This window comes from Natator depressus, chromosome 15, assembly GCF_965152275.1.
Source record: "Natator depressus isolate rNatDep1 chromosome 15, rNatDep2.hap1, whole genome shotgun sequence".
In the NCBI taxonomy this organism is placed as follows: Eukaryota; Metazoa; Chordata; order Testudines; family Cheloniidae; genus Natator; species Natator depressus.
The window spans coordinates 12,534,523-12,551,828 of NC_134248.1; the positions used below are offsets into that span (position 1 = coordinate 12,534,523).

The following is a 17,306-nucleotide window of genomic DNA, read 5'->3' on the forward strand; positions in this document are numbered from 1 at the left end:
AACCAACAGAGAAAAACAGCTTGGGGGAGAGAATCTTATTTGGTGGTACAGATCAAAGATCTGCCTGAGTATATCTGAGCGATAGAGAAGACACTCAGGCAGCCTTCACTAAGGAAGTAAGAGAAGGACAGCAGTTTTCTTCATGAAAAGGGGGTCTCAACCAGCCTTGGATGAAAATGCTGAAGAGGACTTTGGGTGAGATAAACTTCTTTAGAGGTTAAACTGTTAGTTAAGTTTAGTCTCTAGAAAGCAAGTTATGATTTTGCTTTATATGTAGCCATTTGTTTCCAATATTCTTACTCACTATTACTTGAATCTCTCTTTTGATAACATAGTTATAGTGAAAACAAGAGTAAATTTAACTAAGCAAACTGATAGTCTTAAACTGAATCTTACAAGCTTCAGTGTACTGTTCCTTTGGGAACAGCAGGCCTGGTGATTTTGGGAGTGTTCAGTGGATAAAGGGCTGGATGCTCCAGAGAATGCTCTGAGTATTCAGGGGTTGGTGTGTGTCTATCACTACCTGTACAGAGAGAGCAAGGCCTGGAAAGTGGTGTTTTGCTGCTAGAGGCTGGTGGTTTCAGGGTACTGACCCACAACGGGCACAGACAAGACTATTTCGTGCTAAGAGCAGGCAATGGTGAGGTGCCTCACAACCCTGGGTACCCCTGGGGAGCATCACAGGAGAGCATATGGGGGTATCTGCAAAGGCTGGCATTTCCAATTGCTGCTGGGAAACCAGATGACCCCTGGATTCTTTTTGTTTAGATTAAAAGTTAATTAATATAAGTTACTCTTCCCTTGCAAATATTTAAGAGGTTTAATATTTAACTTAGTTAACATTTGCTGTTATCAAGGTTTTCAAGTGCTGTGTGTTGCCATGTGTCACGGACTCATAGGTCATGCCCACTCTTGGCCCCATACAGTCCCTGGGGGGAACCCTCTTCAGTGTAAAAAGAAAAGGAGTACTTGTGGCACCTTAGAGACTAACAAATTTATTTGAGCATAAGCTTTTGTGAGCTACAGCTCACTTCATCCTTCTCAGGGGTCCACTCTTGGGGGTTAAACCCCTCCACCTCTTGGAACCATACCTCTCTGAACCTTTAGCACACCTGTCTCTCGCCGTGGGCCCCCTCAGGGAGTCCACTCGCTCTGGAACCCCAGGGCCTCCACTCCCAGAGGGAATAATGCAACCCTGTTCTCTAGACTGGAGCGACTCTCATTCAGTGTAAAACAGGAGGGTTTATTGAGCGTCTGAACACAGCATAGGAAACTCTCAGGGCCCTCAGGCCTGGCCTCCCTCAGCACAGTACATCCAAGTCTCCCCTACATCCACGTGGGCTCTCTTTCTCTCCCTCTCCAGCTCAGAGACCTCCTGCTTTCCAGCTGGGCATCCAATATCACCTGCTCCCAAGCCCCGCCTTTCTCCTTTGTCTTTTGCCCAAGTAAACAGGGTCGCCTGGGCCTCCTCTTCTCTCAGCCATCCTTTGTTCCCCACTAGCTGGACCCAGCTGGCCAGGTCACTGGGTCCTCTCTCTGCAGCCCACTGTCTTCCCACTGGCCAGAACCGTCTGTGTCGGCCGAGCTGGGCCTCCTGGTGACTCGGTCACCAATCGCTGGGGTATCTATTCTCCCAGCCGTTGGCTGGGGTCCCAAGTTCCGTCGCTGGGCCTCTGTAACAACAAACTCCCTCTCCCATCACCTCGTTAAACCAGTAACACCCAGGGAAACTGAGTCCCACCCCCTCTGTATGCAAACTATTGAAAAAAACCAAGAAAATACCCCCATTTCATCACACCATGTCTTGTAGGAGACGTAAAGAAAAGACTCTAAAAGTCATAGTTTTGATCTATTAAGACATTTGTAACAGTCACTGGACTCTGTAACCAATCTTCTCATGGGAACAAAATGCTTACACATTATTCATTTCACAATAACACCTAGAAGCAGAAAGCATGGCCAATAGTTATTGACTCTGGTGGGAATAATGAGGTTTAAACAGGATGGCCTCTTGGTACTTACTAATGGAACTATCCTTTATTCATACCCACTGTTCCTTGTCCCAGATTGGTGTTTAAATGGAGGCTGGTACATTGCCTCCTTATTTTGTCTGAGCTGTCCTTTGTGTGGTAGATTGATTCTCTCTGGCTCTGGGATGATTTTCCAGTGATAACCTGGGGCTCAAAGCCAAGTTGAGGACTAGGTTAATCATTACTGTTTCTGGCTGCTGTGTGGTATCTTTTTGCTATTAAAAATGATATACATCACAAGACGCATGACATTTTCTGTAAATTGTGATACTCCCTCTTTTCCTCCCCTCCCCATACTGTGGCTTTGCTTATGGGACATCTTAAAAGTTCTTAAGAGTGTGTTGTGCCCGTGTGCTGGTTCTAGGTTAGCCAGGGATTAGAGGCTGAGGGGGCCAGACGGGATCTTTGTGACCATCTTGTCTGACCTCCTGTATAACACGGGCTATAGAACTTCCCCCAACATAGGACCTATAGCAGATCTTTTAGACCAACAGCCTGGGCACGGCAGGAGCTGTCGCCCCGTAGTGATTCTAATGGGAACAGGGGGTAAGCGGAGGGCCTGCACAGCTCCAGGGGGTTGGTAGGAGATGCACCCGTTCAGCGCTGGGTGCCATCTACTCAGTGAGCGACAGGCTAGGCCAGAGGGGCACATCCCAACCAACCCTGGGTGGGCGGCCACAAAAGAGTGCACAGGCCATGGAGACGGACAGTGCCCCCACCCCATCCCCATGGCGGTGCTACCCCCAGGGCGCTGTGAGAGGCAGGTTGGCGGGGCCCTGGGGGACAAGCTGGCACTGCTTCTGCCCAGGTTGCAGCCAGTGAGCAACCATCCCCGTAACCCCACCAGGTCTCGCACGTCCAGCCCCTCAGCGGGCCCCTCCCGAGCAGGGGAACGCGCCAAAACCCCCTGAGGGGTGGTGGCGGGGGCGTGTCCCGCGGGCCAACTGTCTCATTCGGGGGAGTGCCGGGCTGGCCGCCGGGGCGTAACGGTCACTTAGCCTGCCCGGTCCCGTGCAGTCCGCTGGTGGCCACCGCTGCCTCCCTCGTCCCCGGAGCCGCCATGGCGGGGGGTCTGGATTCGCTGGAGAAATGCCTGGAGCGGCACCTCCCCCCCGAGGAGCTCGGCGAAGTGAAGCGGATCCTCTACGGGAACCTGAGCAGGTGCGGGAGGGACTACAGCTCCGAGCAGCCCCTGCGCCGGCGGCCCGCGTTGCCGTGGGACTGAGGCCGGGGTGGGGGGTGCCTTAGCTCGGGCGGCGTAACCGAGCCGGGGGGAGGGGGCGTGGCCGTTGCTGTTGCCGGAGGCCTTTGGGCCTGAGGTTTGGCTTGAGGGGTGGTGGCCGCGCAGCCTCCAGCAGCCGCCTTGTCCCGCCTGGCGGTTGGCAGGCGCGCGGCGCCCGCGCTCGCGCCCTGTCTGCGCGCGCGCGCGCGCGCCCTTGATTCCGCTCCTTTGCTGTTTCAGAAAACTCGCCTTGCCGGCGGCGGCTCTGTCGGCCGCGAGCCAGAGGGCGTTTGAGCTGCAGGGCTGTGGATTTGGAGCGGCGCCCGAGCAGCTGAGGCAGCCCCGCGTTGTCCGAGTGGGGCTGGTTCAGAATAAAATCCCCCTGCCCACAGATACACCCGTGGTGGAACAGGTACAGTCACGGGCTCTGGGTCAGCCCGCTCCAGCTCCTCCGTTGGATCAACACCTGTCATGAGCCTGGCTGCTTAAATTCCCAGCTCTGTGACACTGAAATCATGGACTCCTTAGGGCCTGTCTTCATCCCCCCCGTGGCACAGCTGCAGGGATGGATGTAGCAGGTCTCGGAAAGACACATTGTGTTGACAGGGGAGCGCTCTCCCATGGAGGTAATTACTCCGCCCCACTGAGAGGAGGAAGCTGCGTGGGCAGGAGATAGGCTTGCCAGCTTTGGTTGGCCATATTCCTGGAGGTTTCCTCACATGACATCATCTTTTAATTAAAGATTAATCTTTAATTCCTGGAGACTCCAGGACAATCCTGGAGGATTGGCAACCCTAGAGGAGAGCATCCCACCCCTGAACGATGTAAATTATGATTTTAGTGGTACTATAAACAAGCTCTTAGAGAGACTGGTCTTGTGTCTCATTACAACAGTAAGTAACCCCTTAACGCTTCTTTGTTCAGTGATTGCAGAGGTGACTTTGTGCACATTGCAGAGAAATTGTGCACATCATTCTGAAGGATCTCTTGCAATGTGTTAACTCCTCATATTTAGCAATCTGTTCTACCTTGTACTGAGCTGTGACACTCTGAGTCCAGGTCTACATTAGAGACCTATATCGGTATAACTATGTTGCTTAGGGGTGTGAAAAATCCACACCCTTGAGTGCTACTGACCTACAATTCTCTTCCACGCCCCCACCCCCAGGGTAGACCGTACTACATCGACGGGAGAGCTTCTCAAGGAGGTGGATTAACTACACTGCTCTCTCTTTGGCATAGGAACATCTTCACTAAAATGCTACCACAGCATAGCTGCATTACTGTGCATGAAAACAAGCCCTGAGTACCTTTCCCAGACCTCTGCGTATCTCAAAGCTTGTCTCATTCACCAACAGAAGCTGTTCCCGTAAAAGATATTACCTCACCCACCTTGTCTTTCACATGTCACACTATCAGTTCTGCATTTCTTGTGTTGTCCGCTCTCAGTTTTGTGGCCTATGTTACTTAATGTCCTTGGATTTGACTTGTTGAATGGTAAATGGCCAAGAAGTCTTGTTACTCAAAGAAGAACATGCAGCTCCATCAGAAAATCTCATGTGTATTGTTTACTTATTGACTTGCCCGAGCTATTTGTAGTTTTCTTGAAGCTAAATATTTAGTTACTGGCTTTCTAAGCTAAAAGCCTTTACCTGTCAAATGAACCAGAAAGGTTTCATGTTCAGAGAATTGAAAGTTGATGATTGCAGAATGCAGGGTTGGTGATTTGTATAAATTCTACGCTCTAAGACTCTTTATACAGCAGTAAGTCAAAGGTCTGAGGGGAGTCTTTCACCAGAAGAACACTGGCATGTCTGTGATACAAGATGCACAGGTGCAAGTTTTATGTAAATCTACAAAGTCTTTTTAAAAGCAAAATAAAGGTGAATTCCACATTTGTGAAATATGCTAGACCGATAGTCCAATTTATTCACAGGGCAGAAATTTCACTCAACACTGTATTTTGGGGAGAGAGAGAGAGTAGCTCATTCTCTGTGTTAGTCAAGTTCTTGCTTTCTCTGTGGTGTCTGCCAAAAAGAGTGCCAGTTGCTGCCATTTGTTATTTGGATGCCTGTCCACTAGAAACTGGCCTGAGACTACCAAATCATTTTGCATAACGCTACACAGCTGTTATATCTGTTTGGTCAGTATCAGTCTGGGTTGGATTTGAGATGGATATATATATGAATGGCTCCAAATCTCGTTGCCACTGCCCCTATGCCTCTTTATAACTAGAGTTCTCCAGTGAGAGGAGTTCCTGTGTAAAGATTTTTAAGTACTTAAAGAAAAATATGAACAGGCCATCACTGGTGCACTGCTTGGTTCTTGTAAGGGATGCATTAAAACATGCTTTGAGGGTAATAACGGGTATATTACTGACTGAAGCATCTTTACTAACTCTGTGTGTGTGCGTGCGTGCGTGTGTGCATTTCAAGCCTCAGAGCAGGAGCGTCTCTCATTAGATCCAGAGCATATGCCAAAAGGAGGAGCTTGTCTGCATTTCAGGAGTAGCCAGTCCATGGCCATCACTGCCCCCGATCATCCCATCTCTCCTTTATCCAAACATAGGCAACTGTCCCACAGATAACCGTAGGGCCGATGGCCTCCTAACTTCTAGTCAAAGAACTTCTGGTCGAAGTTGTCAGATGTATGGGGCTCAAGAGTGAAGCAACATACTGCTCCAACAAGCATTTTGTCAGTTCACAACTCTGCTAGCTCCTGGGCTGGTATTTTAGGGGAAGATCTGGAATCTACATGTGCTTGCAGGATGCACAGTTATCAATTCAATAGCCTGTTCTAACCTCTGGTGCTATTATGCTTACTCATTCACATTGCTAAGTGTCACATCTCAAAACAGCATCAAAATGGTTTTTTGTGTGTGGCTCTTTTAGGGTTTATAGATCTCTAATGCACATATAGGGACTAAAGGACAGTTTTTCAAATGAATCTAGGTGCCTAAAGATGCAGATATGTGCTTTTGAAAATCCCATTAGGCACCTATCTGAATGTTTAGGCCCCTAAATACCTTTAAAAATGCCCTAAATCTTTAGGGCCTAATTCTGCAACCATTGCTTGTATTGAGCAGTAACTTACCCTACAAGTACTCTCACTGAAATTAATGGGGTGAAGTGCCAAGCATGGTACTACTTAGTGTGAACAAAGGTGGCAGAACCAAAACCGTAATGTTATAAGTGAATTGTGATGTATGAATTTTTATAGAGTCAAATTTCTTATAACCAGGTGGTTGCACTGCACAGGCGAATAGAGGAGATCGTGGAGGTGGCTGCAATGTGTGGGGTCAATGTGATCTGCTTTCAAGAGGCTTGGAGTGAGTATTTTCTGTAGCCTCCCCAAGTCCAGATTTTTTGCCTTTAAAATGCTAAAATTTCTGAAAATAGCCAATTCCTCTCCATTTAACAGGTACCCTATATTTTAAAAATGTTCCGCCGCAGCTATGAAACAGAGATTCCAGGATACAATCCCCTGATCTTTATTTTCTGAAAGAAACTTAAAAGAATCCTTGTTAACAGAGCTGTGTGCAGGTCCGATGTTGGTCTGCAAAGGCAGGGTCTGCATCTGGGCGATGCTTTTAGTTATGCTTACTGTGTGTTCTTTCACCTGCTCTTCCCCTTTTCTTTCTTGGAAGTTTTGTTTCATTTAGGAAGATTCCCAACAGCAGAAAAATAATATTTAAATGAAAATGGAGGATGTGTGGGTTTAGGACTAGCCAAAACCAAAATTGAAGGACCTCCTGTGTGACTGTTGAGGAAAATATGTCTTAGTCATTAATTTGCAGGTTTCTTTCTCAGACACGCCTTCAGGGGATCCTCTGCCCCATGTGAGATAGTGGGTAATCTTCCCCTCTTATTTCACCTATACTAACTTCCTACCCTCTTCGTCTCTAATCATAACCACCTCTCTTCTGGCCAGACAGGCCTCCCATTTCAAATTAGTAGGGACTCAGTCTGGCTTCTTAATTGAACAAATGTTGGCTGATTATAAGGTGCTGTCTTTGCTCCATAGTGCTGAGTGACTGTGCGACACTTCTTTCCTTGCTGGGCTGTGGAGTAAGAGGAAATTAGATCTTGGTCTGCTGCATATAGAGCACTGGAACTATACGTGGCTGGTCTTGTCACAGTGTCTCTGTGAGAATGCAGCCTAGAAAATCTAAAGTTTAGAGACCCCTAAATGGCACATTCTCAAGAATCAAACTCCTTTTTGCAGGGAGAAGAAGATAGTAATACCATACTCAGATGTGGTAATTATTTCTCTGTTTGCACAAAAGCAGCTTCTGAACACATTTCATTGACCTGTTTTATATAAGTAAAGCAGAACCCACCCCATACCAGCTCAGTGACCTAAAGTCTTTGTATTGACTTCTCATGTTGGTGTTTTTCTAGCTATGCCTTTTGCATTCTGCACAAGAGAGAAGCTTCCATGGACTGAATTTGCTGAGTCAGCAGAAGATGGTCTGACAACAAGGTTCTGCCAAAAGGTAAAAAGCTGAATTCATACCATTCTGTAGTGGTCACTTTTTGTATATCAGTCTTATACATTGTAAGAATCAAAGAACCAAAAATAATTTTCCAGCACATTCAAAGCATGTATTGTGAGAGCTAGTGAAAGTGCAAATGGACAGTACACGTGCAATATGAAACAGTTTTTAAAAAATCGTACTTTACATTTTTATAGTGCCTTTTACCCTGTAGGATATGTGAGTCTTCCTATCCTGACTTTTCCCATATTTTTACAAGACAATAAGTTTCACAGCCAGTCACCTTTAACTTCTAGTCAAGAAATTCCTTTTGAATGGAACAGACTATGCATTAGCAAAGCATTACACGAAGAATATTAACTGATGAATTAACTAATGTTCTGAAAGGGAAACAGTTTCATATGATTCTTCTACATCCTTCCTCTGACATGTAACACAGAATGTAGCTTTCTGTGCACCGGAGGTGACCTTTTAATAGCTGGCAGTCATTCGGCCAGGGATCGCTAAGTGAAAGCATGATTGTGGGATAATTTTCACCTTCTGCCATCTTAAATAGGCTGCAGTTTTCTTGTTTTCTAAGGGATGTTGTATTTTTCTTTCTTAAATGATTCACTGACATGATCAGGTTTGTTGTGGGCCTGAATCTACTCAGATGTGATCTGACCTACTAAGCATGTGTATGTAACCACTTTACAGCTTCAATCTGACCTAGGTCAAGTGTGGGGCACTTCTCAATGTGGGGTTAATGACCTAAGGGCAGATCCTGCAAGAAATATTCAGACATATGGAAAAGTAAAATTACATGAGGGGAAAGAAGAGAAAATGTCATTTGACCAAAGATTAAATAACCTATCAGTCCTAAAATTTAGTGCAAAATATTCTTGCTAGAACATTAAAAGGTACTGTGATGCTATGATTCCTGTGGATAAGGCAGCACCTATACTTTTAAACATAAATGTATTTACAAAGTGTGGATCCACTATGTACTGTATAACTACAATAACTCGTTGATCAAAGACTTTCTTATATTTGATCTGTTGCAATAAAGAGGAATTTAAATTCCTACTCGAAAAAGGATTTGCTCTTGGTGCACAGTGCCACAGTTCTATACCTAGCATAATTGGGGATCCAAATTGTGTAACGTCTTTCTGTTATGTTACTAACCCTAAATTTAATGAAAGGAAGAATACAAGGACGAACAATGCTTAAACGATGAGCGGCCAGTAGAATCTGGGATTTAGTTCTAGAGAGTGATTCCTGGGACATCCTTGGAAGACTCTGCCTTGCCTGAATCCTTTTGTTCCCCACTGTTGGATTCAGTTTCATGTGCCTCTGCATTGCTGCTGAAGATAACCTGAATGCTTTATCTCGTAGGTAAAAGCCAAACATGAGATGCTTTGCAAAGAGAATAAAAATGATCACTAGGTCCAGACTGATTTAATAAATGTCTGCATAGAGTTGTCCACTTTCCATACTGTGATTTCACATGTCAGGCATTCACAGGAAAGCCTTAGCAAATGCATTCATTAATCCTTTGCTCCAGTTCTTTGTAGAAGGCATTGGGAATCAGCACAAGGGTTTATGGGAAGCTTTAGAATCTGAGGCTCAGGCGCAAATTGTTAAGTAGAGTTGGTCAAAAATTCTGAGTAGAAACATTTTTTCAATGGAAAATGGCTATTGGAATGAAATGAGAATTGTCTTGGAAGAAAATTTGTCACTGGAAAATGAGGGTAAAACAAAAATTGAAAAAAAAAATTCAGTTTTCTGTTTTGGTTTTTCATTGAAAAACTGATTTTTTATTTTCTGAAAAATAATAAATGTTCTTTTAAGCATGTCCTATGATTTTTTTTTAACCTTTTTCAGCCAGCTCTTGTTAAGCAAATCCACTAAGCAGTGTACCAGAATGAGAGAATGAGAGCAGGATTAAACACCCTCTCCCCCCGCTTATCTCTCAGCAGTTCCTTATGCCCCTTGTGGGTGGGTGGGTGGGTCTGGCCTACAGGTTAAAAACTGCTGCTACAGCAGAACTCATCTAACTGGAACTTGGTGCTTCTGCTAGAAGGATTCAGACTGGAAAGTTTTCACTGAGGTATCCCTCTCTGAACAAGAAAAATGTTGTAACACTAGAGTTCCAGTACATCATATATTCATCACTAGTGCTTAGCTGAGGTCAGAATAATGCACAGAATGAAAACCTCTCCTGTATTCTACTTTGAAGGGAAAAAGATGAAAACAGAGTTAATCATAACAGGCTTTTCCGTAATAGAGATTTTCTGTTCATTTCTATAGTTGGCAAAGAAACACAATATGGTTGTGGTGTCTCCAATTCTGGAGAGAGATGATGTACATGGAGGAACTTTGTGGAACACTGCAGTGGTGATTTCAAACTCTGGATCTGTCCTTGGGAAGAGCAGGAAAAATCACATTCCAAGGATTGGAGATTTTAATGAGGTGAGATGCAGCATTGCTTATAATACACTGTCCTCACTTTGTAGCTCTTGCTTGTCTCTATATGGTAGAGTGTTGGAAAGTGTAGCTGCATAACTGTCCTGTCCATTTTGTCAAGGTAGAATTGTGTGGCTATGATGATACCACTGAGGGATTTCTGGTGCACTCATAAATCACAAGCATGGAATATGATGCCACCAGAATTCCCAAGATGCTATTGTAGCTTTGATTTATTTTAAGTTATTTTCTTTGTTTTTATAATATTTCCCCAAAATAATCTGCTCCACAATACAGGTTATCATCCCAATGGGCTTTTCTATACAAAGCAACTTCACAAAAATATTGAGGAGCTTTATAAAAATTGTGTAATTCATAGCTACGGTGTGTCAGTTGTGGGGCTCTGATGAAGTCACACTCCTGGTGAATTTCCTGTAAGCTGATGAGCCTTGTGTTATATGGTTCAGGGATGAACTGTACCTGTGATCTCTTTGTATCTCTCCATGGGCGCTTCTTTCAGGTGACAGGCCTATACCTGCACTTCCCTAAGTAGAATCCTGCAATTTATCCCACTTTTGACTAGACCACAAGTTTACAGCACCTTTATTTATGAACCACGGTACCTCCAGCATGGCCAGCTGGGTTTGACCCCGATCCAAAATTCTCTCAGGGAGCTGTGACCAGCTGGTAAATGCAATGACATAGAGCAGCTTGTTCAAAACAGAGTATGATTTATTTATCTGTAGGAACATCACAAGCAGAGAGAAAAGGGTTAAAAATAACAAATGCCTAAATGCATATTGTCTTACCTAAACCTAACCTTTCCTTGCTAGTTTAAATAGATTCTGCTTAACCCAGGCACCCCCAAAGCATTGGGCTGCACGAAGCAGGCTGCACCCCTGCAACTGCTGCCTCTCTCATAGTCATCCCCCGACATCCAGTCAGCGTGCTGTGTCCCTCAAGATCCAAGCTGCCTTTAATCCATTTCAGAGTTCCTTTGTTTGAAATTTCCTACCCAGAGATCTCCTGATCTTTCAAGCTAAGCCCCTGGAGCTGACAAAACTGGTATGCATTTCTCCAGAGCAGATTGGAGGTAGTCTTCATACAATGGATTCATAGTATTATCTGAGCACCAGGCAACTGACTTCTGTCTTCAGCGATTGTTTCAGGTTCCTGAAAGGTTTAACCCTTAGCTGCCTTTTAGCCAGCACTACAGTAGCCACCAAATCCTCCCCCTTCCCTACACACACACATAAACATTCATACAAATTAATACACATACCTTCCATGTTCTTCACACCTTATTTAATAGTTAAATCCATACATAATAAATACCGTGTTCGTACTGTATGGGCCTAGAACACTCTGTCTCAGAGGTTCCCAAACTATGGTCCGTGCAGCACTTGCTGGAAGCATGTTTCTCTTTGTTTCCAGCTGTGAAACTGGAAAAGGCATGAAAGGCAGCTAAACTGTATATGAGTACTTTCACTTTTCTATGCATGAAATTGCTGCAGTTGCCACAGGGTTGTTACGTGATCACCAATGGGAGGTGGTCTATGTGACCATAAGTCCCAGGAGAAGCATCAAAACAATCTATTAACATAATTAAACAGTTTTGACAATTCCAACCCTATCAGCTTCACTGTAATGGGTAAGTAGTGTTTGCCTAAAACACCCCACCTTGTTAAAAAGTGTTGATTGTGCTTGGAAGGGGTTAAGGATAATCTGCTGGTAACTTGTTACCCTGCCTGGATATAACCTAGATAGTCATGGCTCTCTGAAAAGAGAGAGACAGACAGACCTTGGGTGAGGGCTGAGCAGCTCAGACTGGGGGAAGGATTATTCCGATCTTTATTAACAGAGAAAACAACAATAAAGTAACAAAATCCAAACCTGAGGAGGGCAGTGAGTTGGACTTCTCAGACTGGGTGTTTGTCGTAGAGCAGGTTGAGAAACATGCCAGCTTGCAATCATCCATGGCAAATCAATGAGAACTAAATGTAAAGGGGAAAAAATTTGTTCTCTAACCTTTTCAGCCCTGTGTGGGAGGTTGTATAAATAAACAAAAATCAATCCTCCTTGAGACATCAGTTAGTTGCTGTGGAGATTATTATGACCTCTGGTGAGGAATAAAGAGCAAGAGCTGATGAATTCCCCCAAGAAATAACAATCTTGTTTTTCTTCTCCTATCATAGTAGAAAAAACAGAGGACTGAGAAATAAAAATAAATTAAAAATATACAACATAGGCAGATCTGTTTTGAAATAGAAATATTTATTAGAACATAACTGCCATGCTGGATCAGACCAATGGTCCATCTAGCCCAGTGTCCTGTCTCTGACAGTGGCTAGTACTAGAGCTTCAAGGGGAATTTGGGAATGATTCACCTTGTCTTCCACTCCTGGCTTCTGGCAGTCAAAGGTTTAGGGTTGCCTGGAGCATGAGGTTGCATCCCTGCCCATCTTGGCTAATAGCCATTGATGGACCTGTCCTCCAGGAATTTATCTAATTCTTTTTTGAACCCAGTTATCTTTTTTGTTTTCACAACATCCCCTGGCAATGAGTTCCACAGGTTGACTGTGCATTGTGTGCAGAAGTACTTATGTTTGTTTTAAACCTGCTACCTATTAATATTATTGGGTGACTCCTGGTTTGTGTGTTATGTGAAGAGGTAAATAACACTTTTTCTCCACACTATTCATGATTTTATAGATCTCTATCATATTTCTCCTTAGTTGTCCCTTTTCTAAGCAGACCAGCCCTAATCCTTTTAGTCTCTCCTCATATGGAAGTCGTTCCCTTTGTTGCCCTTCTTTTATTTTTGCTAGTTCCACTATACCTTTTTTGAGATTGGGTGAGCAGAACTGGACACAGTATTCAAAGTGTGGGCAAACCTTGGATTTATATAGTGGCATTATGATATTTTCTGTCTTATTTTCTATTCCTTTCCTAATAGTTCCTAATATTCTTTTAGCCTTTTTGATCACTGCTGTGCATTGTGCTGAAGTTTTCAGAGAACTATCCACGGTGACTCCAAGATCTCTTTCTTGAGTGGTAACAGCTAATTTAGAACCCATCATTATGCATGTGTAGTTGGGATTATTTTTTCCAGTGTGCATTACTTTGCACTTATCAGTGTTGAATTTCATCTGCCTTGTTGTTGCTCAGTCACTCAGTTTTGTGAGATTCCCCTTGTAAGGGCTGGTCTACATTGAAAAGTTACATCAGCATAGCTATGTCTGTCAGGGGTTTGTTTGTCTGAGTGATTGGCTGAAGTAGGACTGAGTGGACTTGTAGGCTCTAAAGTTTTACATTGTTTTATTTTTCAATGCAGTTATTTTTTGTACATAATTCTACATTTGTAAATTCAACTTTCATGATAAGGAGATTGCACTACAGTACTTGTTTGAGGTGAATTAAATTTTTTTTGTTTGTTTTTTACAGTGCAAATACTTGTAATCAAAAATAAATATAAAGTGAGCACTATACACTTTGTATTCTGTGTTGTAATTGAAATCAATATATTTGAAAATGTACAAAATATCCAAAAAATATTTAAATAAATGGTATTCCGTTATTGTTTAATAATCTGATTAATCGTGATTAATTTTTTTAATCGCTTGAGAGCCCTAAAAAAAAGATAAATTGCAAATGAATACCTAACTTAACGAGCTACGTGAATTTAAAAGCAAAAAGGTTTTTTTTACCACACGCTTACAGCAGTCTAACTGGATTGCTTCAGCCAGGACCTCCCTCCAGTTCAATGATGCTTCCTTTGTGTTTCAAACATTGTAGCTGTCCTGAGTAGAGATGAGGGGAGAGAGGTGATTTGCGGGCCTCTGTTTCTTATTTTTATACCCTTCTCCCCTCTTTAAGGATTACCTCCAGCTGGGGGTCAGGTGACAGGCAGTCTGTTTACAAAGAAGCTCCTAGCTGTTTCATTGTCAGTATGGGGAAGTTCTCGCTCACCCCTTCTTCCTGCCGCAGAATGGCTGCTTAACTAGGTGGTAGTCTATAATAGTTCATCTGATTATGCTGATACCTGGCTGGGGTGCCAGTGTGTCTTTGTCTCTGAAAAACTGGTTTGGGCCTGCCTCTCTAACTTTGGAACATGTTACAGCAATGTTATACAGTAGAATCCTATAACTTTACATGCAATGTTTCCATACATATTTTACCAGGACACTAATGTTCTGCAGAATGAGTTTTCAATTAGTACCTCACAGGGCATGCCTTGTACCAAATTTATCATAGACTTGCAAAAATGGTGACCATGGGGTACAGTCTGTCACATCATCACAGGTTTTATCTTTAATGGCAAGACACTAAGGGTATGTTTTCACTGCAGAGTTGACTGGGGCTCTTACTTGATGTTGTCCCTAACCCTTCACCTGTCCACACATAAAAATGTCTCATCTGAGTTAGATGGTGCTTTGAACCCAGGCTGGTTGGCCTGGCTGGGGTTATAGACAAGAGCTCAATAGTTGATCTCCTTTGGGCTGGCAACCTGTCCATGTTGCAGGGAGGATAAAAGTTAAATCACTTCAGTGCTGATTGTCCTCCAGTGCCTTCCTACAATTCCCCCTGTGTGCCGAGAAGGACAGATAAGATCTCCCACAATTCACTTTAAAAGAATCATATTGCATCTCAGCTTACTGCAGCAAAAAGAAGCATGGGATATTCCTCCAGAAGTCCTTACAACAAACACAAGTGAATGCAGCACCAGTGAAGATGCAGTAACTTGAGTGAGGCTTGTGCCTGGGCTAGGCTGCACTGGGTGCTCAGATTCAGGTACTGATTACACAAGTTAACTCTATTCTGAAGACATAACCTAACAGGTAGTTCAGAGTTCCATTAAGAAAACAGTAGGTGTTATATGTGACAGTTGGTGATGCATGTCTACTAGCTAGTACATAGCATTCATCTCCATTTTCTAAGGTACTCATGGAATTACTGGAATGTATTTTGAGAAGGAAGAAGTGTTATTGGCTGAACCTAGTGAAGGCCTTACACTCAACTTGATGGTATATCTTTGTATGTTTGCAGTATTGTTTTAGCCATGTTGGTCCCAAGATATGAGAGCGACAAAGTGGTGAGGTAATCTCTTTTATTGGACCAACTTCTGTTGGTGGAATAGACAAGCTTTCATGCTTCACAGAGTTCTTCTTCAGGTCTAGACCAGGGAGTCCCTGAAATAGTGAGGGTGGGAGCATGGCACCCAGGGAGCTGTGGGGTAGAATGGGGGAATGCAAGGAGCTCCTGATGTGTGCAATAAACTGGGCCTACAGAAGCTATCAAATGTGTAACCCCCTACTTATCTGTCTATTGAATGCAGCGTGTTTTACCTCCTGTTGGCACTGACAGCAATGTAAATTGAGCCAGCGGAAATGGAAGGTCATGTGGCTTTTATCCACCTCTCCATTCTGAGTTCTCTTTTCCCTCTGTACCATCTTATTTCATCTCCCTTGTGTGACTGAGGTCCCAGCGGGGGCCAGCTGAGGTCACTCAATTAGGGTGAACTGCAAAGAATGGGGCAGACAATCCCCATAAAGCTGGTGGATATTCCAGTACTTAGATTTACCAAGCCAGCATAAAACAGCTTCTTTATTACCTTACTGGTTACTTAGAAGTCCAAACAACACAGTTACCTTCCTGAGGAAACTACAGTCCATCAGTGATCTTCCAGAAAACACCATCCTGGCTACTATGGATGTAGAAGCCCTCTACACCAACATTCCACACAAAGATGGACTAAAAGCTATCAGGAACAGTATCCCCGATAATGTCATGGCAAACCTGGTGGCTGACCTTTGTGACTTTGTCCTCACCCCAACTATTTTACATTTGGGGACAATACATACCTTTAAGTCAGCGGCACTGCTATGGGTACCCGCATGGCTCCACAGTATGCCAACACTTTTATGGCTGACTTAGAACAACGCTTCCTCAGCTCTCGTCCCCTAATGCCCCTACTCTACTTGCACTACATTGATGACATCTTCATCGTCTGGACTCATGGAAAAGAAGCCCTAGAGGAATTCCACCATGATTTCAACAATTTCCATCCCACCATCAACCTCAGCCTGGACCAATCCACACAAGAGGTCCATTTCCTGGACACTACTGTGCTAATAAGCGATGGTCACATAAACACCACCCTATACCGGAAACCTACTGACTGCTATACTTACCTACATGCCTCCAGCTTCCATCCAGGACACACCACACGATCCATTGTCTACAGCCAAGCTCTACGATACAACCACATTTGCTCCAATCCCTCAGACAGAGACAAACACCTACAAGATCTCTATCAAGCATTCTTTAAACTACAATACCCACCTGCTGAAGTGAAAAAACAGATTGACAGAGCCAGAAGAGTACCCAGAAGTCACCTACTACAGGACAGGCCCAACAAAGAAAATAACAGAACTCCACTATCACCTTCAGCCCCCAACCAAAACCTCTCCAGCGCATCATCAAAGATCTACAACCTATCCTGAAAAATGATCCCTCACTCTCACAGATCTTTGGAGACAGACCAGTCCTCGCTTATAGACAGCCCCCCCCCCCAACCTGAAGCAAATACTCTCCAGCAACCATACAACAAAAACGCTAACACAGGAACCTATCCTTGCAACAAAGCCCAATGCAACTCTGTCCACATATTTATTCAAGTGACACCATCATAGGACCTAATCAAATTAGCCATGGCATCAGGGGCTCGTTCACCTGCACATCTACCAATGTGTATATGCCATCATGTGCCAGCAATGCCCCTCTGCCATGTACATTGGCCAAACTGGACAGTCTCTACACAAAAGAATAAATGGACGCAAATCTGACATCAGTAATCATAACATTCAAAAACCGGTAGGAGAACACTTCAACCTCTCTGGCCACTCAGTAAAAGACTTAAGGGTGGTAATTTTGCAACAGAAAAGCTTCAGAAACAGACTCCAACAAGAAACTGCTGAGCTTGAATTAATATGCAAACTAGATACCTTTAACTTGGGTTTGAATAGAGACTGGGAGTGGCTGGGTTATTGCACATATTGAATCTATTTCCCCACGTTAAGTATCCTCAGACCTTCTTGTCAACTGTCTAAATGGG

General features: G+C 43.9%; 1 protein-coding gene across 2 annotated transcripts in view; it reads left to right on the forward strand.

Moving 5' to 3' along the window:
- The first annotated feature begins 2,976 nt into the window (after positions 1–2,976).
- Positions 2,977–17,306, forward strand: part of UPB1 (beta-ureidopropionase 1) — a 35,895-nt gene continuing 21,565 nt past the window's right edge. Inside the window, exons 1-5 of one of the 2 annotated variants that reach the window (XM_074972972.1) lie at positions 2,977–3,191; positions 3,493–3,664; positions 6,493–6,580; positions 7,653–7,747; positions 10,037–10,198. In XM_074972972.1, the coding sequence (XP_074829073.1) occupies positions 3,091–3,191; positions 3,493–3,664; positions 6,493–6,580; positions 7,653–7,747; positions 10,037–10,198 (618 nt within the window). In that variant the 5' untranslated portion in view covers positions 2,977–3,090. The remainder of the gene's footprint in view (positions 3,192–3,492; positions 3,665–6,492; positions 6,581–7,652; positions 7,748–10,036; positions 10,199–17,306) is intronic. The other variant, XM_074972973.1, reaches the window with a different exon arrangement.